Source organism: Carassius gibelio, chromosome A4 (assembly GCF_023724105.1).
Source record: "Carassius gibelio isolate Cgi1373 ecotype wild population from Czech Republic chromosome A4, carGib1.2-hapl.c, whole genome shotgun sequence".
Taxonomy (NCBI): domain Eukaryota; kingdom Metazoa; phylum Chordata; class Actinopteri; order Cypriniformes; family Cyprinidae; genus Carassius; species Carassius gibelio.
In genome coordinates, this window is record NC_068374.1 from 6,836,841 (window position 1) to 6,864,032 (window position 27,192).

The window sequence follows — 27,192 nt, forward strand, 5'->3', positions numbered from 1 at the left end:
ATGTTTATGTCACAATAACACATTTGCTAATGCGATTGAGAAAAATGATTTACTCATCAGAAACGATTTCTTCCACTGGATCAAGACGCACGTCTCATCACAGTTTGCTTCTGAGATAAATACCTGGTTTATTCTTAACATCGCATCTTCTGAAAAAAAAAAAATAGCCTGGATGAACTAGTTGAAACTTAATGCTTTGTTTATCAAGGTGATGTGGCCGTTTACATGTTCGAGTGGCTCAGGTGGATGATTACCGTATGATTAGCCTGCGCTGCATTTGGGTGTGACCACATTATAGATAATAAGTTCAGACTGGAAAGACTGTACTTTTTGTTGGTTTTATACAGATTAACAGAGAATATTTGTTTTTGATTATGACTTATTTCACTAAAAATTAAACACTTTATGTTTTCTAAAGACATATATCATATATCAAATATCCCCTGAGTTTTGGTTAATTTTTGTGACGTGTTTCAGAAAGGAGTTCACAGAGCACAAAATCACACCCTGTTTTTTTTCTTAATTTTACTAATGTACAATATTCAGTTGTTATTATGGGTGTATACAATAAAAGTATACATTTTACAGATTTAAATGGATTATTACTCTTTATCTATATGTCCAAAAATGATGGAGAATTTTAAGTTCTTTTTGCTATCTTCAAGTAAAAAATGCAACTGAACATGTTGGAGTATTGACCGAACTTGGAGGGTTAAGACAGGTTTTTTTTTTTTTGCAAATGATTCTGTCTTTAAATTATTCATATATTTACTTTTGTGTTTAAGGCAGAATTATGGGCTATTTAAAGTCACAATTCTACTTTTCATTTCCATGTACAAAATAAAAAAAAATTCAAACTCCCGTCCTAGAGGGCCCCTGTCCTGCAAAGTGTGGGTCCATTCAGCTCCAAAACACCTCCCTGGAAGTTTCTATTAAATGGGTTATATGATTCTGTTAAATATAACATTATTTTGCACATTTGTTGTAATGAAATGTGTTTATGTGATTTAAGGTTAAAAAAACACATTACTGTCCAGAGTGTATATTATGGTCTAGAGACGACCCTGAGCTGGACGCTGCTTCATTGATGGTGAAAGCCGATTTGGTGACCCTAAGTGCAAAGTTGTGGTATTTCCTCAGCGACCAGCATGGATCAGCTTCAGGCATGATGAAACGGATATCATCTTCTTTTGGAAGGCCAAACAAAGTTGTTTCACTTTCACAGTGAAACACACAGCGCCTATATAAGTTTTGCAGCTTCACAGATCTTCTTTATGCACCAAGAGCTTGTACTACTCCAATTAGAAAGGAAAATTTGAAATTGCATCTTATGACTCATTTAATTCTGAAGATCTTGATTAGCTGGTTCAGGTGTGTTATTCAAGGTTGGAGCTAACCTCTGCAGGGCAGTGGCCCTCCAGAAGCTGAATTTGACACCCCCTGCGCTATGTCATTCTCCATTATAGACTCGCTGGATGTGGTCTCTCTCATCGGCACTGTGAAAGTTTGTCTTCAGCACTCCAATCATCAAATTCTCATCTGAGAAGTCTGGACCTCAGTAACAATGACCTGCAAGATTCAGGAGTGAAGCTGCTTTCTGATGGACTGAAGAGTTTTCATTGTCAACTGAGCATACTGAGGTATTTATGATAAGTCACCCTTTTAAACACAACATGGAAAAGCAGTTGTTGTTGCACTTAGGACAAGCTAATTAATATGCAACAAATGATCTAGGAAAGGGACAGTTGGCAGCAAGACTAACCTTCAGTGCAATAATCTGTATCAGTACTTGTGGTATTTACATTCACTGCATTGATCACAATTTTAATGTTTAATGTTGTTGTAAACTACAGCAGTGGTTCCAAGGCCTGGTTCTGCCACAACACTGCATATTTTTGATGTCTCTCCTATCTGACACATTAATGTGTGGTCTTAGAGCAGGATTCCTCAAATCTTGCTCTGGAGGGCCAATGCCCTGCAGAGTTTCGATCCAACCCTAATCAAACACACATGAGCAAGCTCATTCAAGGTCTCCAGGAAATCACAGGTAAGTGAGTTTGATCAGGGTTTGACTCTGCTGGGCAGTGGCCCTCCAGGACTGGATTTGAGGAACTCTGTCTTATAGTCTAAAATAATGAGCAGGTGAGTCGAATCAATGTATGTTTAATTAAGAAGACATCTAAAATGCTCAGTGCTGGTTAATGAATCCTTTGTTTTGTCCAGATTGGCAGGTTGTAGATTCACTGGTCAGTGTTGTGAAAGTTTGTCTTCAGCTCTACAATCATCAAAATCCTGTCTGAGAGAGCTGGACCTCAGTAACAATGACCTTCATAATTCTGGAGTGAAGCTCCTCTCTGCTGGACTGTCAGGCTGTCAACTGAGCATACTGAGGTCTGATTTTCAAATCCACTCATTTTTTATAAAATATGTGCATGAATGGGTGTTTTGTAGTGATGAGACTGTAGCTCAGATACGATTTTGAGATGATCAGTGTATGATAATTGCATTTAAACCTCTGTAGTCTAAGTGTATTTTTGGGCCTGGAGAAGTTTTGTAATGCCCTGACATTTGTGCTTTTTTCAGTTTCTTATAAATATCTAAATGTATAAAGTCTAATCTCACTGTGATCAGCACAAACTGGGCTATAATAATATGTGAGCAGCATGTATGTACGTGATTGTGTTTTTGAGAAATAAAATGTTATGCATGGTTAGTCAAAAACTAAAAATGATAAAGCACTTGAATAAGGCAATAAAACACATACAGAACATTGGTCCCCGGGACTTTTGAGAACTGGAGCTTGTAGCCTAGAATTTTTCTTTCTAAATTATGTGAAAATCATCTTGTTTACTCACTTACAGAAAACAATATATTGATTTACATTTTATAAGACAGTTTTTGTTGGTAGAAGTCATATGCAAGTAGGCGTCAACTACCATGAATATCATTGTGATTTACACCTGAGAAGACAAAGGCCTGCATAATAAGATGCATAATGAGCCTGTTACAAGAAAGAATGTGAGGACAAAATAAATATATAATTTTATGTTTGTAGTTTATTTAGAATATATTTAATTATCCCACAACATAATTTAATATCCACTTGGGAGTGCAGTTAAACAGTTTATCAGGAACAATCAAAGCTGACTTTCAAACTGAATTTTTTGCATCATTACTCCAATCACAGAATACTTCAATACTTATTTTTTACAAAAAAAAAATTATTGTTATTATTATCATTATTATTATTATTAATGAAAAGAGCTGAGAATATTTGTTTCAGGTTTTTTAGGGGGGATAAATTGAAAGAACAGCATTGTTTGTTACATTTGCTACAGTTACATTTATTTGTTTTTATTATTTACATCAAGCTTTTGAATGGTATAGTATTGTTTATTGGAATTGAAACTTCATAATGTTTCACTTGAATATACATTTAGTCAGGAATTATAGTTTGGAAAAAGTCTAACTAGTAAAATGTTTACACGTTATGTGAAAACTAGTTCAAGTATATTAATACATAAAAAGAGTTTATGATCTCTGCTGAATAAAGTGCTTCATTCTAATCTCAATCCTCAACCACATCACATCTTTTTGGGGTGAATTATGTCTTATTCCTCTCACCGCGAAGGAAACAGTAAAACAAAAACAAAACTTGAATAACAGTCTTGATTTCTTGTTTTCTGTTGTATGGGCGTAGAAGATAATGAAGGTAGATGTGAAAAACAGACATCACCTTGTTTTCATATGAATTACTTTATCACAGAATATTTGTTTTCGGCAGCAGTTGTTTAGTTTAAAAGTAGACATGTCAAGCTTTCTATAGATATCTCTCTCATGTCTCTTCGTTGAGTATTCCCTGAGTTTCAGTTTATTTAAATGACGCGTGTCTAAATGAAGATCATAGGACACAAGTGACGCAACTAAATACAACAGAACCCATTATAATCAGTGATTCTGTCTACACTGGATATGGCCTGGATTGACATGACAAATCCCCAACACTATACTGGTATCCCATTCTATTTCTGACATACTCCAAATGCTCACACTGCTTCTGACATGAAAGAGAAATTGATTCTAAAAAGGCATTTTTCAAATGATTCTAGAAATAGTCTTTGACCTTGTTCTGCAGAGGCGGTCTTTTGTCACACTATAGCCTCTTTCACACTGCATGTCGGACCCAGAAAATTGCCGGAACATTGTCGGGTCGCCTTCTGTGTGAATGCAAACACATCCTGGGATTGTTTCCAGGATTGATCCCGGGTTGGGGAGCTAGTAACATTGCCGAGTTCTGTACCGGAATGAGCACTGTGTGAACAAAAGCCAGAACTACTGCCGTAACAGGTGTGTCATAGTGCAACACTTTTACCAGGTGTTTTGAAGGCAGATCAACATTTGCAACAGAAAAAATATGCGCAAACTGTAATGAAGCAGAGTGTCACGGGGTGCTTACTGGACCGAGGACTCAGATGCAGAGTTAGAAAAGGAGAATCTTTATTCTCGCCACAAAACACAAAATAACATAAACAATAACGAAAAGCTCTGGCGCACACAGATCTCTCGCGCTGCCGGATCTCAGAATTACGAATCCTTTGGCACAAGAACAGAAGGTGAGACTGATACTGAGAAACAGTGCAAAACATGGGCAAAGACAAAACAATCTACTCACGACCACAGACAGAAAAGCAGAGACATATAAAGGGAGTGGGGGAATGAGCGACAGGTGGGGAGAATCAGCTCGTGATCTGCACAACCCCGCCATGATTAGCGCTGATTGCCCAGACCACGAGCTACTGAACAGACAGGACAACACAGACCACAGGGGAAGCTGAGACGGCACCCTGCAACGTGACACAGAGATCAGTTAGTTCCTCACATTCTGCACTGACACTGAAATCATTCGCCAGCTTCAGTGAAAGTTAACATGCCTAGCATTTTCAACTCATACATTACACATCACACCCTGATGTCACATGTCTTTACGGGACCTTTACGGGTTGTGTGTGAACGCATGCACATATTCCGGGTAATAACTGGCAGAAGGGTTGTGCCGATAGATGATAGTATCGTGTATCATCGATAGTCAGAGATATATACTTAAGGAGATTTCTCTGTCGATAATCAAGACGATATTAGGCTCATTTTCCGATTAATGTATTAAATGTATTAGATCATAATAATAATAATAATTGTATTTTTATTAGGCAGCTTATTATAATTAGTCTATCAAACTGCCCAGTTATTTCACTTCAGCACCGCATTTCACACAAACACATACAGAGTGAGCGCAGGAGGATTAGAGCCCGTAGTCTCTGAAGTAGTCCGCTTTGACTCGGATAACTCGTTAAATCTATGAAATGAAAGAGAAAACGAGGAGTTGGTGTCCCACACATTTAATGGCTGGTACACGACAACACGCTCTTCTCATACATGAGAGATTAACTCTTTCTTGGCGTTACAAATAAAGTAAAGACAAAATAATAACAAGGCGGCAGAGTGAACTTATCATCCATAGTGGTTCCCATGTAGTCCCTCTCTTAAAGACTGATCACTTAACTTATAACGCACACTATGTGGTGATGACGTAGAAGGACTACGTGATAACCATAATGGATGATAAGTTCACTCTGCCGCCTTATTATTTTCATGTACTCCACACTAAAATGTGATGCATGCAAAATACATAGTTTCGGCAGTTACAAAGTCTCAATATACAAACAGATGTACATCATCTGCAGATATAAGGTATTTCATTGCACATTAACAAGTAATCTGAACGGCCTATATATGTGCACTATTTTAAATGAGCCCTCACTAACTGGGTTTAATGCCACAGTTATGTTAGAACGCATCTCATTGTTTCTGTGGCGGTGCGTCGGTCTCGTCATGAGGCGCGCGGTCCGGAGCACTGTATGACTGCATCAGTTAAATTCAACTTTACTCCAAATATATAAACTTACCCGTTTTAAATGCTTTATATTTAACGTGTTTGTTTATGCCCAATATTAGTGTTAAACTGCTGGACTTTAAATGAAATCTACTATTGATTTTCACCGGTCACTGATTTTGCAGAACATTTCGACTGATAACATCTGTGCGCAGATGCGGCAAATTGGTCACAAGACGTTATGACAGTTGTATCCAACTATATATGAACTAGCTCTTTTAAATTCCAAAACGAGTCATTTTGGTAGCTTGGTTTTATTGAAACCTTGGTCCCACTTTATATTAGGTGGCCTTAACTACTATGTACTTACATAAAAAATAAGTACAATGTACTTATTGTGTTCATATTGTATTGTAAAACACTTTTGGTGCTATTGAGGTGGGATAGGGGTAAGGTTAGGGAGAGGGTTGGAGGTATGGGTAAGTTTAAGGGTGGGTTAAGGTGTAAAGTATGGGTCAACAGTGTAATTATAAATGTAATTACAGAAATTAAATACAGATGTAATTACATGCAATTTATTTTAAATATAAGTACAATGTAAAAACATGTATGTACACAATATGTACATTGTAACAAATTATTAATTAAAATGTAAGTACATAGTAGTTAAGGCCACTTAATATAAAGTGGGTCCGAAACCTTTTTTTGAACTAACAAAATAGTTTTTAATAGTACATTATATGTTATATGTCAAATGATTGAGGGAAATTCATTTATCAGTTCATGACCCCTTTAAGAACCAATGTTGTGAATCAAATACACACATACACACGCATTAGGGATGCACCAAAATGTTGATCGGCAAAAATTATCAGCCGAAAATGGCATTTTCAGTCTTTTTCCAAAAGAGATAAATGGAAGAAATTATGAGCCAAAAAGTTATGGTGTGCCACACTGCCCAGCACTGTTCAGCACGCAGGTTTCACTCTCCCTCTAGCCATCGTCAGTGTGACGCTCCGCTTAATATTCCGCTCTAGGCAGACCTATTAAATACCTTCTAGACATCTCTGTTAAAGGTTTTAAAGCATCTTATATGCATTTGTGTGAATTTTGTTTTCAGAACGGTCTGTAATGGAGAGATGCCTTATCACTGATTTTTCCTCTGAAACACAAAAACAAAAATTGAAATAAAATTTATAGTTTATGTTTTGAGAACGGTCAACCCTTCTTCATTCTGCAGGTATTGTTGCTTCTGGTGTGTGTATTTTAAATCACAGAAAGTCTGATTGGTTTGTATGTGATTTTCTTGAGATTTGGGGCGCTTTATAACAATATTGAAAATATGGGCAGTTCATCTTCATAATGCATTTTGTCATAATAATTCACCTAAGGTCATAAGAAAAAGGTTTTGTTGTGTTTTTATAGTAAGACTTTTGATAATAGTGGGGTAAATGTTTACTGAGATTTAATTGATGTGGCTTGGTAAACCTTGCATTGCCAGAATAAAGGCTAATGATGGCTGAATAAAATCTAAAGATTAATGAAAAAAATTAGGTTCCTCCACAGGAACTCAAGCTGCGTCGAACGCTTTGGGGAAATGCCTTTGGCAAGATCAACTCTGAATATCGTGTGCAATCTGTCCAGTGGAAGGGCGTGACGTCACGGGCGGGGTGACTTAGTGACCAGGAAGCTATAAAGGCATGTGCCACACAGTTGGCTTCAGCTTCGCGTCTTTCAGCAAGCGCTCTGTGTGTGCATGTCTAAAGTCTCTCTTGTGAGTCTTATTTACTGTTGTCTGTCCATTAAAGCAACATTATGCCAAAGAGCAAGGCTAAAACAAGACATTTGAGGGGCGATTCTGTATCGCGCTATAGATTGTGTGTTCCTCCCTGCCCGCGCTACATTACGGGTGGGGATACACACAGTCTATGCGTGGTTTGCCTGGGATCAAAACATGCTGAGTTGGCTCTCGAGGGAGTTTTTTCCGATTTTCAGGCAATTGCTCCTCGACAAGGAGGTCTGACGCCAGAGGCGCAGAGGGCAGCCCCTACTGGGGTAAAGCGGTGTCCACCTCATTACACGGTGCCCGTCTCACCTCAGTGCCCTCTGGAGGCCGGTCTGCCTACCCTGCCAGAGTTTCAGGGCGCAGCAGTCTCCAGCGAGCGCTACTCCCAATTATATCCGCCCGCTGGGCCTCTTACACCAGAGGTCAGTCTCGAGAGACTGATTCCCTTTAGTACATTATTTAGTAGCGTGGAAACTACTGCTAAAAACACACAGCATGGTATTAGAAAATGTTTAATAAAATTCAGTTTGTGAGATTATGTTTTGAAATATCAAAATGAAATATTAGTAGACTTGTGGCTTTAGCTTCATTATGTTTCTAAAATAAAATCATACATCAACATTTTTTTTATACATTTACATTTTTGCTTTCATGTTTGAGCTTATATATTTGTATTAACATAAAAGTCTGAGTAATTCTGATTCCTGAACAGTAAACTTTGAAGTGTCAGTTTTGTGAACATATGCTGATTATGTATCTAGTAAGAAAGACTCATAAGCAGCTACCGTTTAATTTTGGGTATGTCTTTTGTGTCTCTATGCTGAAAATGGGGGGTGACAAGTAAGTGGTTAACTCTTTGGTTCTCTTTAATAGTGATGATTTTGGTTCACATTTAACAAAAACCCACTGATTCTCAACAAAGTAGAATACTTCATAAAACCAATTGAAAAAAAAACATTTTTAGTAAATGATCGGCCATCTGGAAAGTACAGTAGGTTGCCAACCAAAATGCCGGTTCTACCGCCGCACATACTGCCGCCACAGCGTCTGCAAAGTGCATTTGCAGCTCTTGACCACTGAGTGGCACTTTAACCACAAGTTTTCAAACATGCGCATCAAAGCACATTTCCACAAATAGACATCAGTTTTGCCTCGCTGATGTGTTACATTTGACAGCTACAGTATGGTAAAATTAAAGAAAAACACTGTAGTTAAAATATTTAATATATTTAATATTCACAGATGAAAGTTTGGTACTTACGAATTTATGTGCATTTCTTAGAACGAATACAAGCAGGATAAATGTCAAGTCTGTGCCTGTGCTTATATTTTCTCTAAGCTACATAGTATTAAACCATATTTTAGATTTGACACATTTAATAGGTGTGCTGTATTATTTATATTATATGAATTATGTTATATTATTAAAAATAAATTGTGGTTTACTTTGTCAATATTCTCGCATATTAGGCATATATTTTAATTTATATTTTAAAATTCCTTTAATAAAACAACATGCATTTTTGTTATTCTTTACCTGTCCTTTATTTTGACAGATAACTTCTTGGGAAAGATATATTTGTCTGTACACTGGATAAAAAATTCTTGCATGTTTTATGAATTATTTCCTTTATTTTAGAAAAATGTGAAGCACGTATAATTTTGTTCCCATTATTTAGGCCTAATTAGCCTAAAACATGAAACAAATAAATTAAACCTGCACAATTTAACTAAATAATTGAAACTCTAAAGAATGGTCGGATTAATAAAACGTCCTCATGATTAAACTCAAGCTCTCTCATTATAATCAACAAAATAAACACGAAAAAAGAGCTTCATTAACTGACAATTTAAGTGATTTAAAAGGGTACCTTTTCTACTTGGTTATAGGGCTGGGCAGTATGGCCTACAAAAAATCCCCTACTTAAAATCAATATTTAAATGACAAGGAAATTTTTAAAAACAAGTTTTTATATATTTCTTTATCATTCATTTACCAGTCAAATTTATAACTCTGACAAGATGATTTAAAAAAAAAAAGCAGTAACTTTATTACCTTAATGCTGGAAATAGCTTTATTTTTTTCTTTTATATCATCATCATGCATCTAACCATCCACTCGGCGTTAATAGCTGTTCAGATTAATACTGGCAGCTCCGCAGTGAATCAGTGTCATGGACAGAGGAGAGAGCAAGTGAAAATATCTCGTTACGCCGCTGGTAAGGTTATTTTTTTTCTTATATAAATTATTTGTAAATAGATGCGAGAGTTTTCGTGCGCGCCCCGCTGCACTAAAAGTCTGTCTAAACTTGATGACATCACACCACAGTTTCAAATCATCTGAACGTACTGTCAGTACATTTCATCATAAATAGAATGAGGCATCAGTTCACTGATGGGGATCGTGTCCAGTGTAGAAAACATCACTGGGTTCTTTTGTCTTTTGTTGGATTGTGCCACTCGTGTCCGGTGTAGACCTGGCGTGCGTTTTTAATGGGTTATGTTACAGCTCTGCTTGTTTTTAATGTTTTTATTAAATATCTGCATTGATTGCATGGTCATATCATCATAATTATTTACTGCCATGCTGCAGGTTGCTATTTGGCAGATATGCTGTTTTTTGGCTGTGAGGAACAATGTGTTTTCATGTTACTGAGTTTAAACATGCCTCACAGCAGCCCTAACTCTTTGTATTCATTATTTTCTCGCAGCCCATATTATTATTTTCACAAGACTATAATAACAACAAATTATCAATTATTTTACGAAAGTCATTGTTATTTGTGAACGTAGCATTTGAGGAAGGCTTTAAGACCAAGACCGCCTCACAGCTCGCTGGACTCTGCTAACTGACGAAGCTTCACCATCTGTGGCTTCATTTTACTAAATCAGATTGAGTCTCCGCTAACTGACCCAACATTTAACAAGGCAGGAAAACATTCAGTCTGCCTGAAGGAAGAGTATCCATTGTAAGTTAATGCTTTTTAATAGAGAGAGAGAGAGAGAAAATCTAGTCTAAGGCTATTCTTAAACGTGGAGCTCATTATATTGAAGTACAAATCCAAACACCAGAAGCAACCTACACGCTATAGTGTTCTTTGATTAAAAGGTATGCATTTTATTTATTCACAGGCTATATGGTTGAAATAATATTTTAGTTCAAAACTTTAAGTTCCATTGTTTAAAAATGCTTTATTGGCTAATGTTTCATTGGCCCTTCAGTTTTTATGCTTTAAAATCCCATGCCATTTGCAATTTTACAGTATTTTCACCTCCTAAATCACTAACCTCTAAAGTCACAATTACATAATGGTCAAATTTACTCAGACCGATAGCATTTTTTAATGACATATATATATATATATATATATATATATATATATATATATATATATATAATAAATCCACTCTCGCTTCTCCGAAAATCTGCCATAAGAGATTCACCGTGTGGGGGTGTAATCTCCATTCCCCTTGCTCCAGAGTCTGGTCTGTCTGGATAGCAAATCCGCTCCGGAGTTCAAACGTCCGAGGACATGAACAGCTCGGATCGAAATAAATTTGTTCTGAGACCAAAGAAGAACATGTCTCGCCAGCCTGCACAGGGGGAGAGAGCGTAATCCTCCCTGATGATTCAGGTATGACACAACCGCTGTGTTGTCTGATCTGAGCAGCACATGAAGGCCGATCAGCAGATTCGAGAAATACTGGAGAGCTAGAAAAACTGCCAGTAATTCCAACCTGTTTATGTGCCAACTGCGTTGTGCCGCTGTCCACACTCCGTGGGCTGGGCGCCCTTGACAATCAGCTCCCCAACCGGTCAAAGACGCATTCGTCGTGACGGTCTCTCGGAAAGCACAAATTCCCAGCCGAACCCCGGTTAAGAGAAATTCGGTTGACATCCATAGTTTTAACGACATCACACACCTCCGTGTCACTGAAATCGTCCGATGTGGAAGACAACGGGGTGAAATATTTAGTCTTTTCGTCCACCACTGAAAAGGGCGCATGTGAAGTAATCCCAGACGAATGCCGCTGCCATTAGACCTAAAAGTCTGAGGCACAATTTCACTGTCACTGTGCGACCTGCTTTGAAGCGCCGCACGCATGACGTAATCGACTGTGCGCGGGGGAGAGAAAGCTTTGCTGTCATCGCGCGAGAGTACAAGTCTATTCCCAGAAAGGTTATCAGTTGAGAGGGGATTAAAACACTTTTCTGGAAATTCATGCATAAGCCCAGGCTGTTTAAATGATTCAGCATGAGATCCCGATGAGAGTGTGCTTGAGTCTGCGATTGCGCTAACATCAGCCAATCGTCTAAGTAGTTCAAAACATGAACGCCCTGGAGCCGCAATGGGGCCAGAGCTGCGTCCATGCATTTTGAAAAAGTACGGGGAGCCAGAGCTAAGCCAAAGGGAAGAATGCGGTACTGATACGCTTTGCCCTCTAAAGTGAATCTGAGGAACTTCCTGTGTCTCTTGATGATCTGAATATGAAAGTATGCATCCTTCAGATCGATCGTGACAAACCAGTTGTTTGTTTGAATCTGAGACAAAATAGACTTTACCGTCAACATCTTGAATTTGCTCGGCCTTAGTGCAAGATTCAGATGGAGTAAATCCAGAATGGGCCGTCTTTTTTTGGTACCACAAAATAACGCCTGTAAAACCCTGACTCCATCTGAGAGGGGTGTACTTCTTCTATAGCCCCTTTGCTCAGCAGAGTTGACATCTCCTTGCAGGTTTAACCTCTAGCGCTGACGTTGGTGAGCCGGTGGAAAAACCTTAGGGCCCCAATCCTTGCGAGGGGGCGCCTTAGGTGAAGGCTCCTCCCGAGAGACTGCTCGTTGGCGGTGAGAGGACGTTGAGCGAGAATGCGCGGGCGCCTGCCGGCGTTCAACCTCCCTGGGTCTGCAGGGAATCAGCTAGCGGAAAGCGGTTGATTGCTGTTTCGCTGTCCTGAATTTTTCCACCACTGAAGTGACAGCCTCTCCGAACAAACCGTCCTTGGAAACAGGGGCATCCATGAGGAAAGATTTGTCCTTTTCCTTGCTGTCGGTGAGATTAAGCCAGAGGTGGCGCTCAAACGTAATCAAACCAGCCATGGAATGGCCCACTGCTCAAGCAGTATGTTTGGTAGCACGTAGCGCCAAATCTGTTGCTCACCATAATTCTCGGGTGTGATACCCTCCCCTTCGTCTAGTTCCTTTAATAGCTCCGCTTGGTAGGCCTGAAGGACCGCCGTAGAGTGGAGCGAAGCAGCCGCCTGGCCAGCGGCCATGTAGGTTTTCCCAACTAGGCTGGACGTGACTCGACATGCCTTAGAGGGAAGAAGGGGGCGAGACTTCCATGCTGCAGCCGAATTAGGCGCGAGGTGTTCGGCGAGAGTCTCTTCCACCGGAGGCACCGTTGCATAGCCATTGTTTTGCCATATCGGAAATGGTGGCGAAATCCGCAGCCGCAGCGTTAGTAATCCGCGCCGAGAGCGGCTGTTTCCAGGACCTCGAAATCTCTTGGAGGAAGTCCGGGAAAAAAGGTAAAGGCCTTTGGGGCTGTGCAGGTGTCCAACTGGTTAGAAAACGTTCGTCCAGCTTAGAGGAAAGTTGGGCCTCGGCCTTCTCAACCTCCCAATCCAGCCCCAGTTTATCCACCGCGTGAGAAACCACATCCAACAGCTGTCCGCTAGGAGGGAGAGGGCTAGTGTCGGCGGAAAGTCCTCAGACCCCAAGGCCGCAGTGGATAAAACGTGGTCATCATAGCGTCCACAACTGAAGGAGATGGCACTGTATGCCTCAGGTGTGGGCTGTAAGTCCTCATTGGAGAAGATGACAGGCTCAATAAAACTTTTATTCTGCACCAGGGTAGGGGAGAGCGAGCGATGTGAAGAATATTCCAGCGCTGTGCTGTCCTCGAAATCCATGTCGCACATGTCACTAATGTCACCCCAAGCTATCGCCTCATGCGGTGCCTCGGCAGTGACAGCAGTGACATGGCGGGGGTTAGACATCAGAAAATTCTTCCATCCTCGAGCGCAGTACTCTGAGCCGCAGGCCATCACAATGGGGACAGGAAGAAAGGCCGCTAAGCACCGCCTGTGCGTGATGTAAACCCAGACATACTACGGACCTGTCGTGAGAGTCTACCTTCGTGATGTACCTGGTACACGGCTCCTTGTACTTCCGAAAACTCATCGCGTCCGCGAAGAGGAATTAACACTGCTCGTAGGAACCGCTGGAGAACGCGAGATGAATCCTAGGGCACAGATGATTCGCTTCCCTGAAGGAATGAAATCTGAGCTAAATGGCGCGGGCCACCCAGGTATATGATGCGTGCGCATGCGTAGGGTGGTGCCACGCACTATTTGGCCAATAGGATTGGCGAGATGGTATAGGGCTTCAGACATTCGTCACACCTAGAGGTGTTCTCATAGCCGGTGACTTCACCGAAGCATCGAAGTGACCTATGAAAGGGAACATTCAGTCTGCCTGAAGGAAGAGTATTCATTGTAAGTTAATGCTTTTAAATAGAGAGAGAGAGAGAGAGAGAGAGAGAAAATCTAGTCTAATGCTATTCTTAAACGTTGAGCTCATTAAATTGAAGTACAAATCCAAACACCAAAAGCAACCTACACTCTACATTTGTAATTTTACAATATTTTCACCTCCTAAATCACTAACCTCTAAAGTCACAATCATATAATGGTCAAATTTACTCAGACCAATAGCATTTTTTAATGACATTTTATATATATATATATATATATATATATATACAGTATTGTTCAAAATAATAGCAGTACAATGTGACTAACCAGAATAATCAAGGTTTTTCGTATATTTTTTTATTGCTACGTGGCAAACAAGTTACCAGTAGGTTCAGTAGATTCTCAGAAAACAAATGAGACCCAGCATTCATGATATGCATGCTCTTAAGGCTGTGCAATTGGGCAATTAGTTGAATTAGTTGAAAGGGGTGTGTTCAAAAAAAATAGCAGTGTGGCATTCAATCACTGAGGTCATCAATTTTGTGAAGAAACAGGTGTGAATCAGGTGGCCCCTATTTAAGGATGAAGCCAACACTTGTTGAACATGCATTTGAAAGCTGAGGAAAATGGGTCGTTCAAGACATTGTTCAGAAGAACAGCGTACTTTGATTAAAAAGTTGATTAGAGAGGGGAAAACCTATAAAGAGGTGCAAAAAATGATAGGCTGTTCAGCTAAAATGATCTCCAATGCCTTAAAATGGAGAGCAAAACCAGAGAGACGTGGAAGAAAACGGAAGACAACCATCAAAATGGATAGAAGAATAACCAGAATGGCAAAGGCTCAGCCAATGATCATCTCCAGGATGATCAAAGACAGTCTGGAGTTACCTGTAAGTACTGTGACAGTTAGAAGACGTCTGTGTGAAGCTAGTCTATTTTCAAGAATCCCCCGCAAAGTCCCTCTGTTAAAAAAAAGGCATGTGCAGAAGAGGTTACAATTTGCCAAAGAACACATCAACTGGCCTAAAGAGAAATGGAGGAACATTTTGTGGACTGATGAGAGTAAAATTGTTCTTTTTGGGTCCAAGGGCCACAGGCAGTTTGTGAGACGACCCCCAAACTCTGAATTCAAGCCACAGTACACAGTGAAGACAGTGAAGCATGGAGGTGCAAGCATCATGATATGGGCATGTTTCTCCTACTATGGTGTTGGGCCTATTTATCGCATACCAGGGATCATGGATCAGTTTGCATATGTTAAAATACTTGAAGAGGTCATGTTGCCCTATGCTGAAGAGGACATGCCCTTGAAATGGTTGTTTCAACAAGACAATGACCCAAAACACACTAGTAAACGGGCAAAGTCTTGGTTCCAAACCAACAAAATTAATGTTATGGAGTGGCCAGCCCAATCTCCAGACCTTAATCCAATTGAGAACTTGTGGGGTGATATCAAAAATGCTGTTTCTGAAGCAAAACCAAGAAATGTGAATGAATTGTGGAATGTTGTTAAAGAATCATGGAGTGGAATAACAGCTGAGAGGTGCCACAAGTTGGTTGACTCCATGCCACACAGATGTCAAGCAGTTTTAAAAAACTGTGGTCATACAACTAAATATTAGTTTAGTGATTCACAGGATTGCTAAATCCCAGAAAAAAAAAATGTTTGTACAAAATAGTTTTGAGTTTGTACAGTCAAAGGTAGACACTGCTATTTTTTTGAACACACCCCTTTCAACTAATTGCCCAATTGCACAGCCTTAAGAGCGTGCATATCATGAATGCTGGGTCTTGTTTGTTTTCTGACAATCTACTGAACCTACTGGTAACTTGTTTGCCACGTAGCAATAAAAAATATACTAAAAACCTTGATTATTCTGGTTAGTCACATTGTACTGCTATTATTTTGAACAATACTGTATATATATATATATATATATATATATATATATATATATATATAAAATTGTAGCCTAAATAAATAGGTGAAGCAAAACAAATATTTGGATCGTCCCTTATTTTTTATATTATTTTCTTAAAGAATAAACACTTATTTTCTACAAGAATAAACATGATAACATATTATTCATTCATATACATAATTTAAGCAATTAAAACCTTTTTCAGTTTAATAGTATTTAAACTTGATTTTAAATAAAATGAATCTGTCTTTAAAATCTCCAGGAGTTCATAAGTTAAAAAGGGTAAAATTTCACAGTGCTTGTTAAACAGCCTAAATGAACTTTTGTTAACAATATAATTAGAACTTACAATATATTTTGATTTTTTTTTAATGAAAAATTCCTGTATACAATGGGACAGCAACTTTATATCAAACATTTTTAAATCGTCCACAGCTGAGCAACGCGAGAGGCGGATCTGCTCCAGAGCACACTAAGTGAATGTGCTGCAAAGTCATTTTCGGATGCAATGAAAAAAAGAAAAGAAAAACTGCATAGCCTAGATTAGGCCCAGACTCTGTTCCTACGTATAATTCCTCTTAACACAAAGTAACAAATTTTAACCGATGAAACATATATTTTGGTTATGGTTTAACAAGCTAAAAAATAAATTAAGTTTGTGAGAGGAAAAAAATATATAAGTCATGTATAAGTTGCATCTTACTACATTTAGAAATAATAACGGCTGGCTTAATAATGCTATAGACTAACGTACCAACAGGATATTTTTAGTTCCCTTCACTTTAAAAACAAATCCTTTAAATATAACAAATTTATCAGAACAAAACATCAATTAAAAAAATATAATTCTAATGGATAAATATAATGGCAGTATATAATAACATAGGCTTAGCTATAAACAAACTAAAAGAATAATAATTAAAGCTGCAAGCAGCGATGAACGGGCCCTCACACCCGGGCTCACCACCACCCGGTACCCATAGGAGGAACCGTGAACTATGCTTATAAAATAGTAAATATTTTTTCCACATTTCCTGCTGCCAACGGGTGGCGTTATGATTATAAATGGATATCGCCATGTAAATGTCTTTAGGCCAGGACTCTTACCAAACATGCAAAGTTTCAGGCAGATCAGACATCTCATTTTTAAGTTAGTATGAAATAAGTCATTAGTGTTGCCAGCAGGCGGCGCTATACTTATAATTGATTATTGGCCTTTAGTTGTGTTCAGGACAGGACTCTTATAAAACTTGTTAAGTTTGGGTCAGATTGGGAATTGTATGCATGAGTTACAACAACTTCCTGTTTCATAGTATTAATAGCATCCTTTAGCACATAGTAAGTGTTGATAGAATGTTTGAAAATATTTCTAGCATGATTAGCACACAATGGCAAATTTTATTGTGTTGCAAATAGTGCATACAATTTTTAAACATGACATTTCCTGTTGCCAGCAGGTGGCGCTATGAATATAACCGAATCTGGGCATGTTGATGTATTCAGGACAGGACCCTTGTAAAACATGTGAAGTTTGGGGCAGATCAGATGTTACTAGCCTGAGTTACAGCAACTTCCTTATTCACTACATTAGTAGCATGCTTTAACACTTAGCTAAGTGTTTCTAGCATGTATTAATATGTATCTAGTATGTTGCCAGCCTATTTAACACTTGTTTACACTTTTTAATATGTTCCTAGGAGTCTGTAACAGTGTTAACCATGCCACTTCCTGTTACCAGCAGGTGGCGCTATGACTATAACTGAATACGGGCATGCTGATGTGTTCAGTACGGGACTCTTGTCAAACGTGTGAAGTTTGGGGCAGATCGGACATTGCTAGCTTGAGTTACAACAACTTCCTTATTCAATGCCATAGTTGCATGCTTTAACACTTAGCTAAGTGTTGCTAGCATGTTGCCAGCCTATTTAATACATTTGACACTTGAATTTATTCTTAGGAGTTCAGAACAGTGTTAACCTTGTCACTTCCTGTTACCAGCAGGTGATGCTATGACTATAACTGAATTTGGTCATGGGTGTTTGTCCGGAACATAACACCTATCACACATGTGAAGTTTGGGGAAGATTGGACATTGCTTGTCTGAGTTACAGCAACTTCCTTTTTCACTACATTATTAGCATATATTAGTATGTATCTTGTATGTTTCCAGCCTATTTAACACTTGTTTACACTAGCTAATATGTTCCTAGGAGTCTATAACAGTTTTAACCATGTCACTTCCTGTTACCAGCAGGTGGAGCTATGACTATAACTGATTTTTTTCATGGGTATTTGTTCGGGAAAGAACACCTATCACACGTGTGAAGTTTGGGGAAGATCGGACATTGCTTGCCTTAGTTACAGCAAATTCCTTTTTCAATACATTATTAGCATGCTTTAACACTTAGCTAAAGTTGCTAGCATGTATTAGTATGTATCTAGTATGTTGCCAGCCTATTTAGCACTTGTTTACATGTTTTAATATGTTCCTAGGAGTCTGTAACAGTGTTAACTATGCCACTTCCTGTTACCAGCAGGCGGCGCTATGACTATAACTGAATACGGGCATGCTGATGTGTTCAGTATGGGACTCTTGTCAAACGTGTGAAGTTTGGGGCAGATCGGATGTTGCTAGCTTGAGTTACAACAACTTCCTTATTCAGTACCATAGTGCATGCTTTAACACTTAGCTAAGTGTTGCAAGCATGTTTTATTATGCTTCTAGCATTTTGCCAGCCTATTTAACACTTTTTGACACTTTTTAATTTATTCTTAGGAGTTCATAACAGTGTTAACCTTGTCACTTCCTTTTACCAGCAGGTGATGCTATGACTATAACTGAATTTGGTCATGGGTGTTTGTTCAGGACAGAACACCTATCACACGTGTGAAGTTTGGGGAAGATCGGACAGTGCTTGCCTTTTTTACAGCAACTTCCTTTTTCACTGCCTTAGAAGAATGCTTTAACACTTAGCTAAGTGTTGCTAGCATCTTTCGTTATGTTTCTAGCATGCTGCCAGCCTATTTAACACTTATTGACACTTTTTAATTTGTTCCTAGAAGTCCATAACAGTGTTAACCTTGTCACTTCCTGTTACCAGCAGGTGGCGCTATGACTATAACTGAATTTGGTCATGGGTGTTTATTCAGGACAGAACACCTATCACAAGTTTGGGGAAGATCGGACATTGTTTGGCTGAGTTACAGCAACTTCCTGTTTCAGGGTGAGACATCAAATTTTGTCAGGCCGCCAGGGACACACCCCTTGACGAAAACTCAAAACCTTCGCAATTTAACATCACAAAGGTCTTATGATGACCCTCACCAAATTTTAAGATAATCCGATTAAAACTGTAGGAGGAGTTCGTCAAAGTACGAGTCATGGACATGGCAAAAACTGCACAAAAATCATACAGGAAATTCAAAATAACTTACTTCCTGTTGGGTTTTGGATTTTGTAGGTAATGGTGTGTTTCATGTGTATACCGATTTTCATGAATGTACGTGAAACACAGCTCGAGGCATACTCCGTTGAAATTTAACAGGTGGCGCTATCGAGCCATTTTGCCACACCCACTTCTGAAACCTATATCAGATGTAAATTTTCACCAGTCCTGATGCGTGTGCAAAGTTTGGTGAGTTTTGGAGCATCTTTAGGCCCTCAAAAATGCGATTCATTACGGAGAAGAAGAAGAAATATAGCTGCAAGCAGCGATGGCGGGCTCAAGCCACCAGTGCCATCGCCACCCCGGTGGCATCAGGTAAACTGTGCCCAGCGAGCACATGCATTCACAATATCCCTCTGGCAGTGAGGTTTTAAAGGATACGCCAGATAAAGGGTTAATCCGAATCATCTAGACTTTAAAATCACATTCACAGAACAATATATATTTAACTTTAGTAACACTTTACAATAAGGTTTCATTTATAAACATTATGTTAACATGAACGATATTTATATAGCATTCATTCAAGTCAGTTAATATTCCAAACTTAAACATTAAAACATTGTTTTATTGTGATTTTTTCCAAGCACATTTTACCAATTCCAAACCATATCAATCTTAATAACTACCATTATTTTTTTATTTAATCATTTATGAGTACTATACAATAGTCCAGGAAAGCTGGAAGAGAAAAACTCCTTATATTCATGTGTGCAGAATTATTAGCCATGTTTTCTTTTACAGATGAAATGCGCTAAAAAAAAAGAGTTTTAACTCAAACTGTTTTACTCAAAGTCGAAAATTATGAAATACTCATGAGAAATATCAAACACAAATGCAATACAGAAATGGATAAGTTAAGACTTGACCATTGTACAAAAAATTCTGACTGGGTCATGAGGTCAGAAAACAAGAAGAAAAAAACAGGTTAAGAAGAACTGACAAAAAGAATTGCAAAATAATAAGGAATTAATGTGAAGATTAATTTTTAGTCAATTCTGCAAGACAGACTTTCAGGAAAGGAGGTGGAATAAAAATGAGCTCCTTAAATCTTAATCCCGGATTCTGGAAGATATATTCCTCAAACCATCGAACAAGAGGAGGTGGTGCTGGTCCTTCACGAGTCACTCTAATCTGTGCATAAAGCCTATATATAAAGTCTTAATATATAGTATTTCACAATACTTCATGGTATTCTAATTAAATCATTTTTTGGAATCTTAAGTCTCTCAGAGTCCGACACTGAGTAATTCTGGAGACTCCAGGAAAGTGGCAGTTCTGTAAAATGTTGGCGCTGGAGACTAAATGCACCCTGATAGTTTCACACCTAATTCACTTAACACACACACACACACACATTACCCACAGTGACAGTGGGACTGAGTGACATCAGATGTATGATAGTTTTTTTTTAATTTTCTATCATCCATATAGTGTTGTATAGTCATGAAACTATGGTCATGAGACCAGTCATTCTGAGGAAATATGCCTCAGAATGACTGGTCTTCTATGTGTACATTTTTTTTTTTTAAAGTGTTTAGAAGCTGCACTTTAAAAAAATAAAAAGACATTTACTGGTTCCTTTTTTACTATTATTTCAAAAAACATCACGGCAAAACCATTCAAGCTATCCAAAATTCATTCACACCTATTCTGTAAGATTAATTCTTTAAACAGTGGTAAAAGAGGATGTGGTGCTGATCCTTCAAGAGTCACTCAAAACGTATCCGTCCATAAAGCCTATAAAGAATTATTCTTAATATACAGTTCAAAATACTTCAGCTTGTTATTCTAATTAAGTGAGGGTCATTTTATCAGTAAAATATATACAATTCATTTTTTTTTTTAAAGATTTCTATAAATGATTTAAATCATACTCGTTTCTACAATAATTATTTAAAAGTAATCCTATAGCTCCCTCTGGTGGCCATTATAGGTACTAAGAATTGCAAGCTTGATTTATAAGTTATGATAGTTTAAATTTTATGCTGGCTCTTGAAAGTGATAAAGCTATGAAACTTACTGTGCTTCCTTCAAATGAGGACTTCTACTTATATAAAAAATTATGAAGATTTAGAATGAAAAATTGTAAAGATATAGTAAAATAACTATTGTATTTTTTTATGTTACTTTAATAAATCTCTATGGCAACACCATTTAAGCTATCCTAAACCCATTCACAATTTAACATCTCAGTATATTGGCATCATGTTGAAAAAGGAGTATGGAGTAGTATGAGTAGGAGTATGAATTCATTTGCAGGCTTTATCATAAATCCACAATAACATTTCTGAGTTCTGTATCAATCTGTGTTGTTGTTTGTTTATTTTTATCTTTTATTTTTCATAGGAAGATAACTTACTCTCATTTTTAATAAATGTGCTTATAAACCAAGGACAAGCTATTTATAGCTGTATTTATAAACTGCTTACTACTGACTATTAATATTGGGACAAGGCTTTATAAAGCATGAACTGACTATTTACTAATGAGTGCAGTTATTATAAAGTGTTATCAATGAATTTGCTAATGTTAACAAATTAGACATTATTTTACAGTGTTATCAAATCCTTAAATGACTCATAAGCATTTGTGAAAGTTCTGCTTGCATTACAGCTTAGTATTGATCTGTGAGCTGAACAGATTTACTGTTACATCTATGAGATTATGTAAATTGAAATAAATATAATGTCACAGGATGTCATAGGTCAGTATCAAATGAGTTTGAAATTATTATTTGCAGCACAAATAAGGTTTTTTTAGGATTTTTAAAAATCCCTAAAACTGTCAGAAAAAGGTTAAGGCCTAAGCTATTTCTATGTGAGTGGCTAATTTTATTTTTGTTTTTATAATTGTAATACACAAACTATGAAATTATACAAAATGTATAAAAAGATAAATAAATAAATACGCACACATTAAAAAAGCAGCCAAGTCGAATGAGTTTCCTTTTTTATATAGATTAAAATTGAAGACAGAAGCAAGTGGTAAATGTGGTCACTTTAATATTCAAATCCAGTAGATCCAGTTTATGTTCACGTGGCTGTTTTCGTTTATATTCGCCAAGCTATTATGTATTTTGAAATAATCTTGTCCGTTATGTGTTCGTTCGTACGACGAAAGACAGAAACCTGCAGCTCAAGAGATATGTTATTCTGCCAGTCGCGCTTTCAAATAGTCTTGCACACTTAAACAGGTCACAAACACCTGCATTTAGCTCTTGTTGTGTTACAATGGGTTTATTGTGTGCATTTGTGGTAATATTTTATTTAAAAAAGCTCTTAAACAAGAATAAATTCGTTTGTTTTGAGCTGGACACTGTACGCGCTGATCGGAGGCGGTGATTTCAGATAGGCAGCTGCAAATATTTCATTTTCACACAAACAGTTCAAAAACATCTTAATTTAGCTCTTGGTGTGTTCTAATTGGTTGATTGTGTGATATCGCTGTAATAATTTATTTTTAAAAGCTTTAAAACAGGAATAAATTCGTTTTTACTCGAGACGCTCGTGATCACAGCGGTGATTCATCTCTCCTATTTCTCACATATCTCTGGCCAGAAATAATTTATCCATGAGCCCTGAACCGGTAATAATCAGATATGTTGGTTTAGCTTGTCAGTGTGAATTAAATCTAAGTATTTGTTTGTATTTTTAACCGATTTAAAAGTGAAAGTAAAAGTCCGGGAATTGAACCTGTAGGGGCGCTATTTCTCTCAGACAATGGAAGTCTGAAGCACATATACTCAAACAGAGGGACAGAGTGAGATGAGATGTCTGACAGTTTTTTTAATTTTCTGTTATCCATACAGTGTTGTAAAGTCGTGAAACTATGCATATTTCCTCAGAATGACTTTTTCATCTGTATGAAAAAATTCTTTGACGTGTTTGGAAGCTGCAATTTAAAAATACAATAATGATTCCCTTTGTAAGGTCATTTAAAAAAATCACCACGGCAAAATCATTCAAGCTATCCAAAATCCATTCACAATTTAAGTTCCTATCAGAAATACTGATGTGTGTTCAGAGTTTTGTGAAATTCTAAGTATGTTATTTGCCTCAAAATCACCTGAGAAGTATTCCAGTTTGACATGTTGCCACGGCAACAATTTTTTAGATATCAATATCCCCCTTGCAGATTTATATCAGCTGTGTTTTAACATTATTCTGATGAAGTTTGAAGCAAATCGAGTAATAATAAGATGCTGAATTCAAATCATTTTGAAAATGACACACTTCCTTCTGCCAGTTGGTGGCGCTATAACTTTGACTCCTAATAGTCACATATATGCGATCGACATCATACAACGAATAATCTGATGAAGTTTGATTAAAATCAGGAAATGTATGTGGACGGTATTAGACACTTCCTGTTTCTAATTTCTCGCCATAATTTCAACGCCTCGCCACGAGCAAACCGTTCGAGATATCAAAAATCCCCTGGCAATTTTTCATCCCCAGTGTCTTGAGATCATGTTGACCGAGATTGGCGGCAATCGAGAAAAAAACCTATGACAAGTATTTCAAATTCCAGAGCATGCGCTTTTTACATAACTCTAAATAGCTGACTTCCTGTTGGGTGGAGCCTATGACATGCAATACGAAAGTTGTTCGGCACGATGAGATCTATATGTGTACTGAGTCTCATATGAATATGTGCAAGTATGTGTGAGCTATACATCAAAATTTTTGACTGTGTTCCAGGGGGCGCCGTAGAGCCCCTGTGCCACGCCCGGATCCCAGCCTCTGCAGGCTCCTAAAGGCCACAGATTCCAAAGTGTGCGCAAATTTTCAAGAGTTTTTGAGTATGTTAAGGACCCCAAAAGCCCCCACAACTTTGACGAAAAATTTGAATACTAAACCCTAAATAGCCAACTTCCTGTTGGGCGGAGCCTATGATATGCAATACAAAAGTTGTTTGGATTGATGAGATTTATATGTGTACCGAGTTTCATACGTCTACGAGCAAGAATGTATGATATATGGCCCTCCATATTCCAGGGGGCGCTGTAGAGCCCCTGTGCCACGCCCGTGTATCAGTCTCTGCCCGGCCCTAATGGCCGCAGGTTCCAATGTGTGTGCCAATTTTCAAGACTTTTTAAGCATGTTAAGGGCCCCAAAAGCCCCCGTAACGTTAGAAAAAAATAAATAAATAATAATAATAATAAATAATCTTAAGGAAAACAATAGGGCTCTCGCCCTCCAGGCTTGAGCCCTAATAATAATAACAATCCTTAGGGGAACAATAGGACCCTGCGCCCATTGGCTCGGGCCCTAATAAACGGAGCAATTCCAATAGGGTCCTCGCACTGCAGTGCTCGGGTCCTAATAATAAACGGAGCGATTCCAATAGGGTCCTCGCACTGCAGTGCTCGGGCCCAAATAATTTAAAGCTAAGCATAAGGTAAGAATGGGTTCTCTCATTCTCTCACATATTTGTGATATTTGTGATGTTTCCCTTTTGAAGCTTAACTATTATAAATGTAGGTAAAATAGGCTCTGTAGTTCCCTCGTGTTTCAGTATCGATGGAAAAAAAAATCATAATTAGCTATATGCCAAAGTGGACCGCTGCTCACGCCGAATGGCTCTGTGAACGGCTGCACTGTTTCCAATGAATATGTGTTCAAGGCACCAGCGCGATCAAACAGCTGATACAGAAAATACTCCATTTTTGTTCACACAGTAAAGGCTTGATTCAAAAATGCAAAGTGTTAGCAGTTTGAAAAATCAAGAATAATAACTGAGTTAATAATTATTTTTATATGCTGGACCGTTCTCTTTTTGCTCTGCATATGGAACCTGAAGGTTTTTTTTAAACCAAGAATGAACCGAAATTATTAAAAGCGGTAGTTTCGCTAATGATTTTAACACGCGATTGACTTGGAGTTAACGCAGTGGCCCCGCAGTGGCGTTAATACCCATTTTGGATGTCTACCTACTGTATGTTCATTTACTGTACATGTACTCAATCCTAGGTAGGGGCTCCTTTTGCTTTAATTACTGGCTCAATACGGTGTGGCATAGAGGTGATCCGTTTGTGGCACTTCTAAGGTGGTATGGAAGCTCTGGTGTCTTTGACAGTGGCCTTCAGCTCATGTGCATTTTTTGGTCTCTTGTCTCTCATTTTCCTCTTGACAATACTCCGTAAATTCTCTATGGGGTTCAGCTCTGGTTAGTTTGCTGGCCAGTCAAATACACAGATACCATGGTCATTTAACCAACTTTTGGTGCTTTTGGCAGTGTGGGCAGGTACCAAATCCCCTGTGCCACGCCCGTGTATCAGTCTCTGCCCGGCCCTAATGGCCGCAGGTTCCAATCTGTGTGCCAATTTTCAAGACTTTTTAAGCACGTTAAGGGCCCCAAAAGCCCCCGAGACGTTGGAAAAAAAAAAATAATAATAATAATAATAATAATAATAATAAAAAATAATCCTAAGGAAAACAATAGGCCTCTCGCCCTTTGGGCTTGAGCCCTAAATATAGCTGCAAGCAGCGATGGCGGGCTCAAGCCACCAATGCCATCGCCAACCCGGTGGCATCAGGTAAACTGTGCCCAGCGGGCACATGCATTCACAATATCCCTCTGGCAGTGAGGTTACGGCAGTTAAAGGGTTAATCCGAATCATCCAGACATAAAAATCACATTCACACACAAATATATATATTTAACTTTAGTAACACTTTACAATAAGATTTCATTTATAAACATTGTTAACATGAACAATATTTATATAGCATTCATTCATGTCAGTTAATATTCCAAACTTAAACATTAAAACATTGTTTTATTGTGATTTTTTTTCCAAGTACATTATACCAATTCCAAACCATATCAGTCTTAATAACTACCATTATTTTTTTATTTAATCATTTATGAGTGCTATACAATAGTCCAGGAAAGCTGGAAGAGAAAAACTCCTTATATTCATGTGTGCAGAATTATTAGGCATGTTTTCTTTTACAGATGAAATGCGCTAAAAAAAGAGTTTTAACTCAAACTGTTTTACTCAAAGTCGAAAATTATGAAATACCCATGAGAAATATCAAACACAAATGCAATACAGAAATGGATAAGTTAAGACTTGACCATTGTACAAAAATGCTGACTGGGTCATGAGGTCAGAAAAGAAGAAGAAAAAAAACAGGTCAAGAAGAACTGACAAAAATAATTGCAAAATAATTAGGAATTAATGTGAAGATTAATTTTTAGTCAATTCTACAAGACAGACTTTCAGGAAAGGAGGTGGAATAAAAATAAGCTCCTAAATCTAAATTCCGGATTCAGGAAAATATATTCCTCAAACCATCGAACAAGAGGAGGTGGTGCTGGTCCTTCAAGAGTCACTCTAATCTGTTCATAAAGCCTATATATAAAGTCTTAATATATAGTATTTCACAATACTTCATGGTATTCTAATTAAATCATTTTTTGGAATCTTAAGTCTCTCAGAACCTGACACATTGTAATTCTGAGACTCCAGGAAAGTGGCAATTCTGTAAAATGTTGGCGATGGAGACTTAATGCTCCCTGATAGTTTCACACCTAATTCACTTAACACACACACACACACACACACACACACACACACACACACATTACCCACAGTAACAGAGGGACAGAGTGACATCAGATGTATAATAGTTTTTTAATTTTCTATCATCCATATAG

The 27,192-nt window shown here is 38.0% G+C and overlaps 1 protein-coding gene across 2 annotated transcripts in view; it reads left to right on the top strand.

The window, feature by feature from the left end:
* LOC127966922 (NACHT, LRR and PYD domains-containing protein 3) overlaps positions 1-27,192 on the top strand; it is a 177,773-nt gene that overhangs the window by 98,562 nt on the left and 52,019 nt on the right. For both annotated transcript variants that reach the window (XM_052568283.1, XM_052568284.1), the window contains 2 exons: positions 1,467-1,640; positions 2,224-2,391. In XM_052568283.1, coding sequence (XP_052424243.1) covers positions 1,467-1,640; positions 2,224-2,391 — 342 coding nt within the window. The remainder of the gene's footprint in view (positions 1-1,466; positions 1,641-2,223; positions 2,392-27,192) is intronic.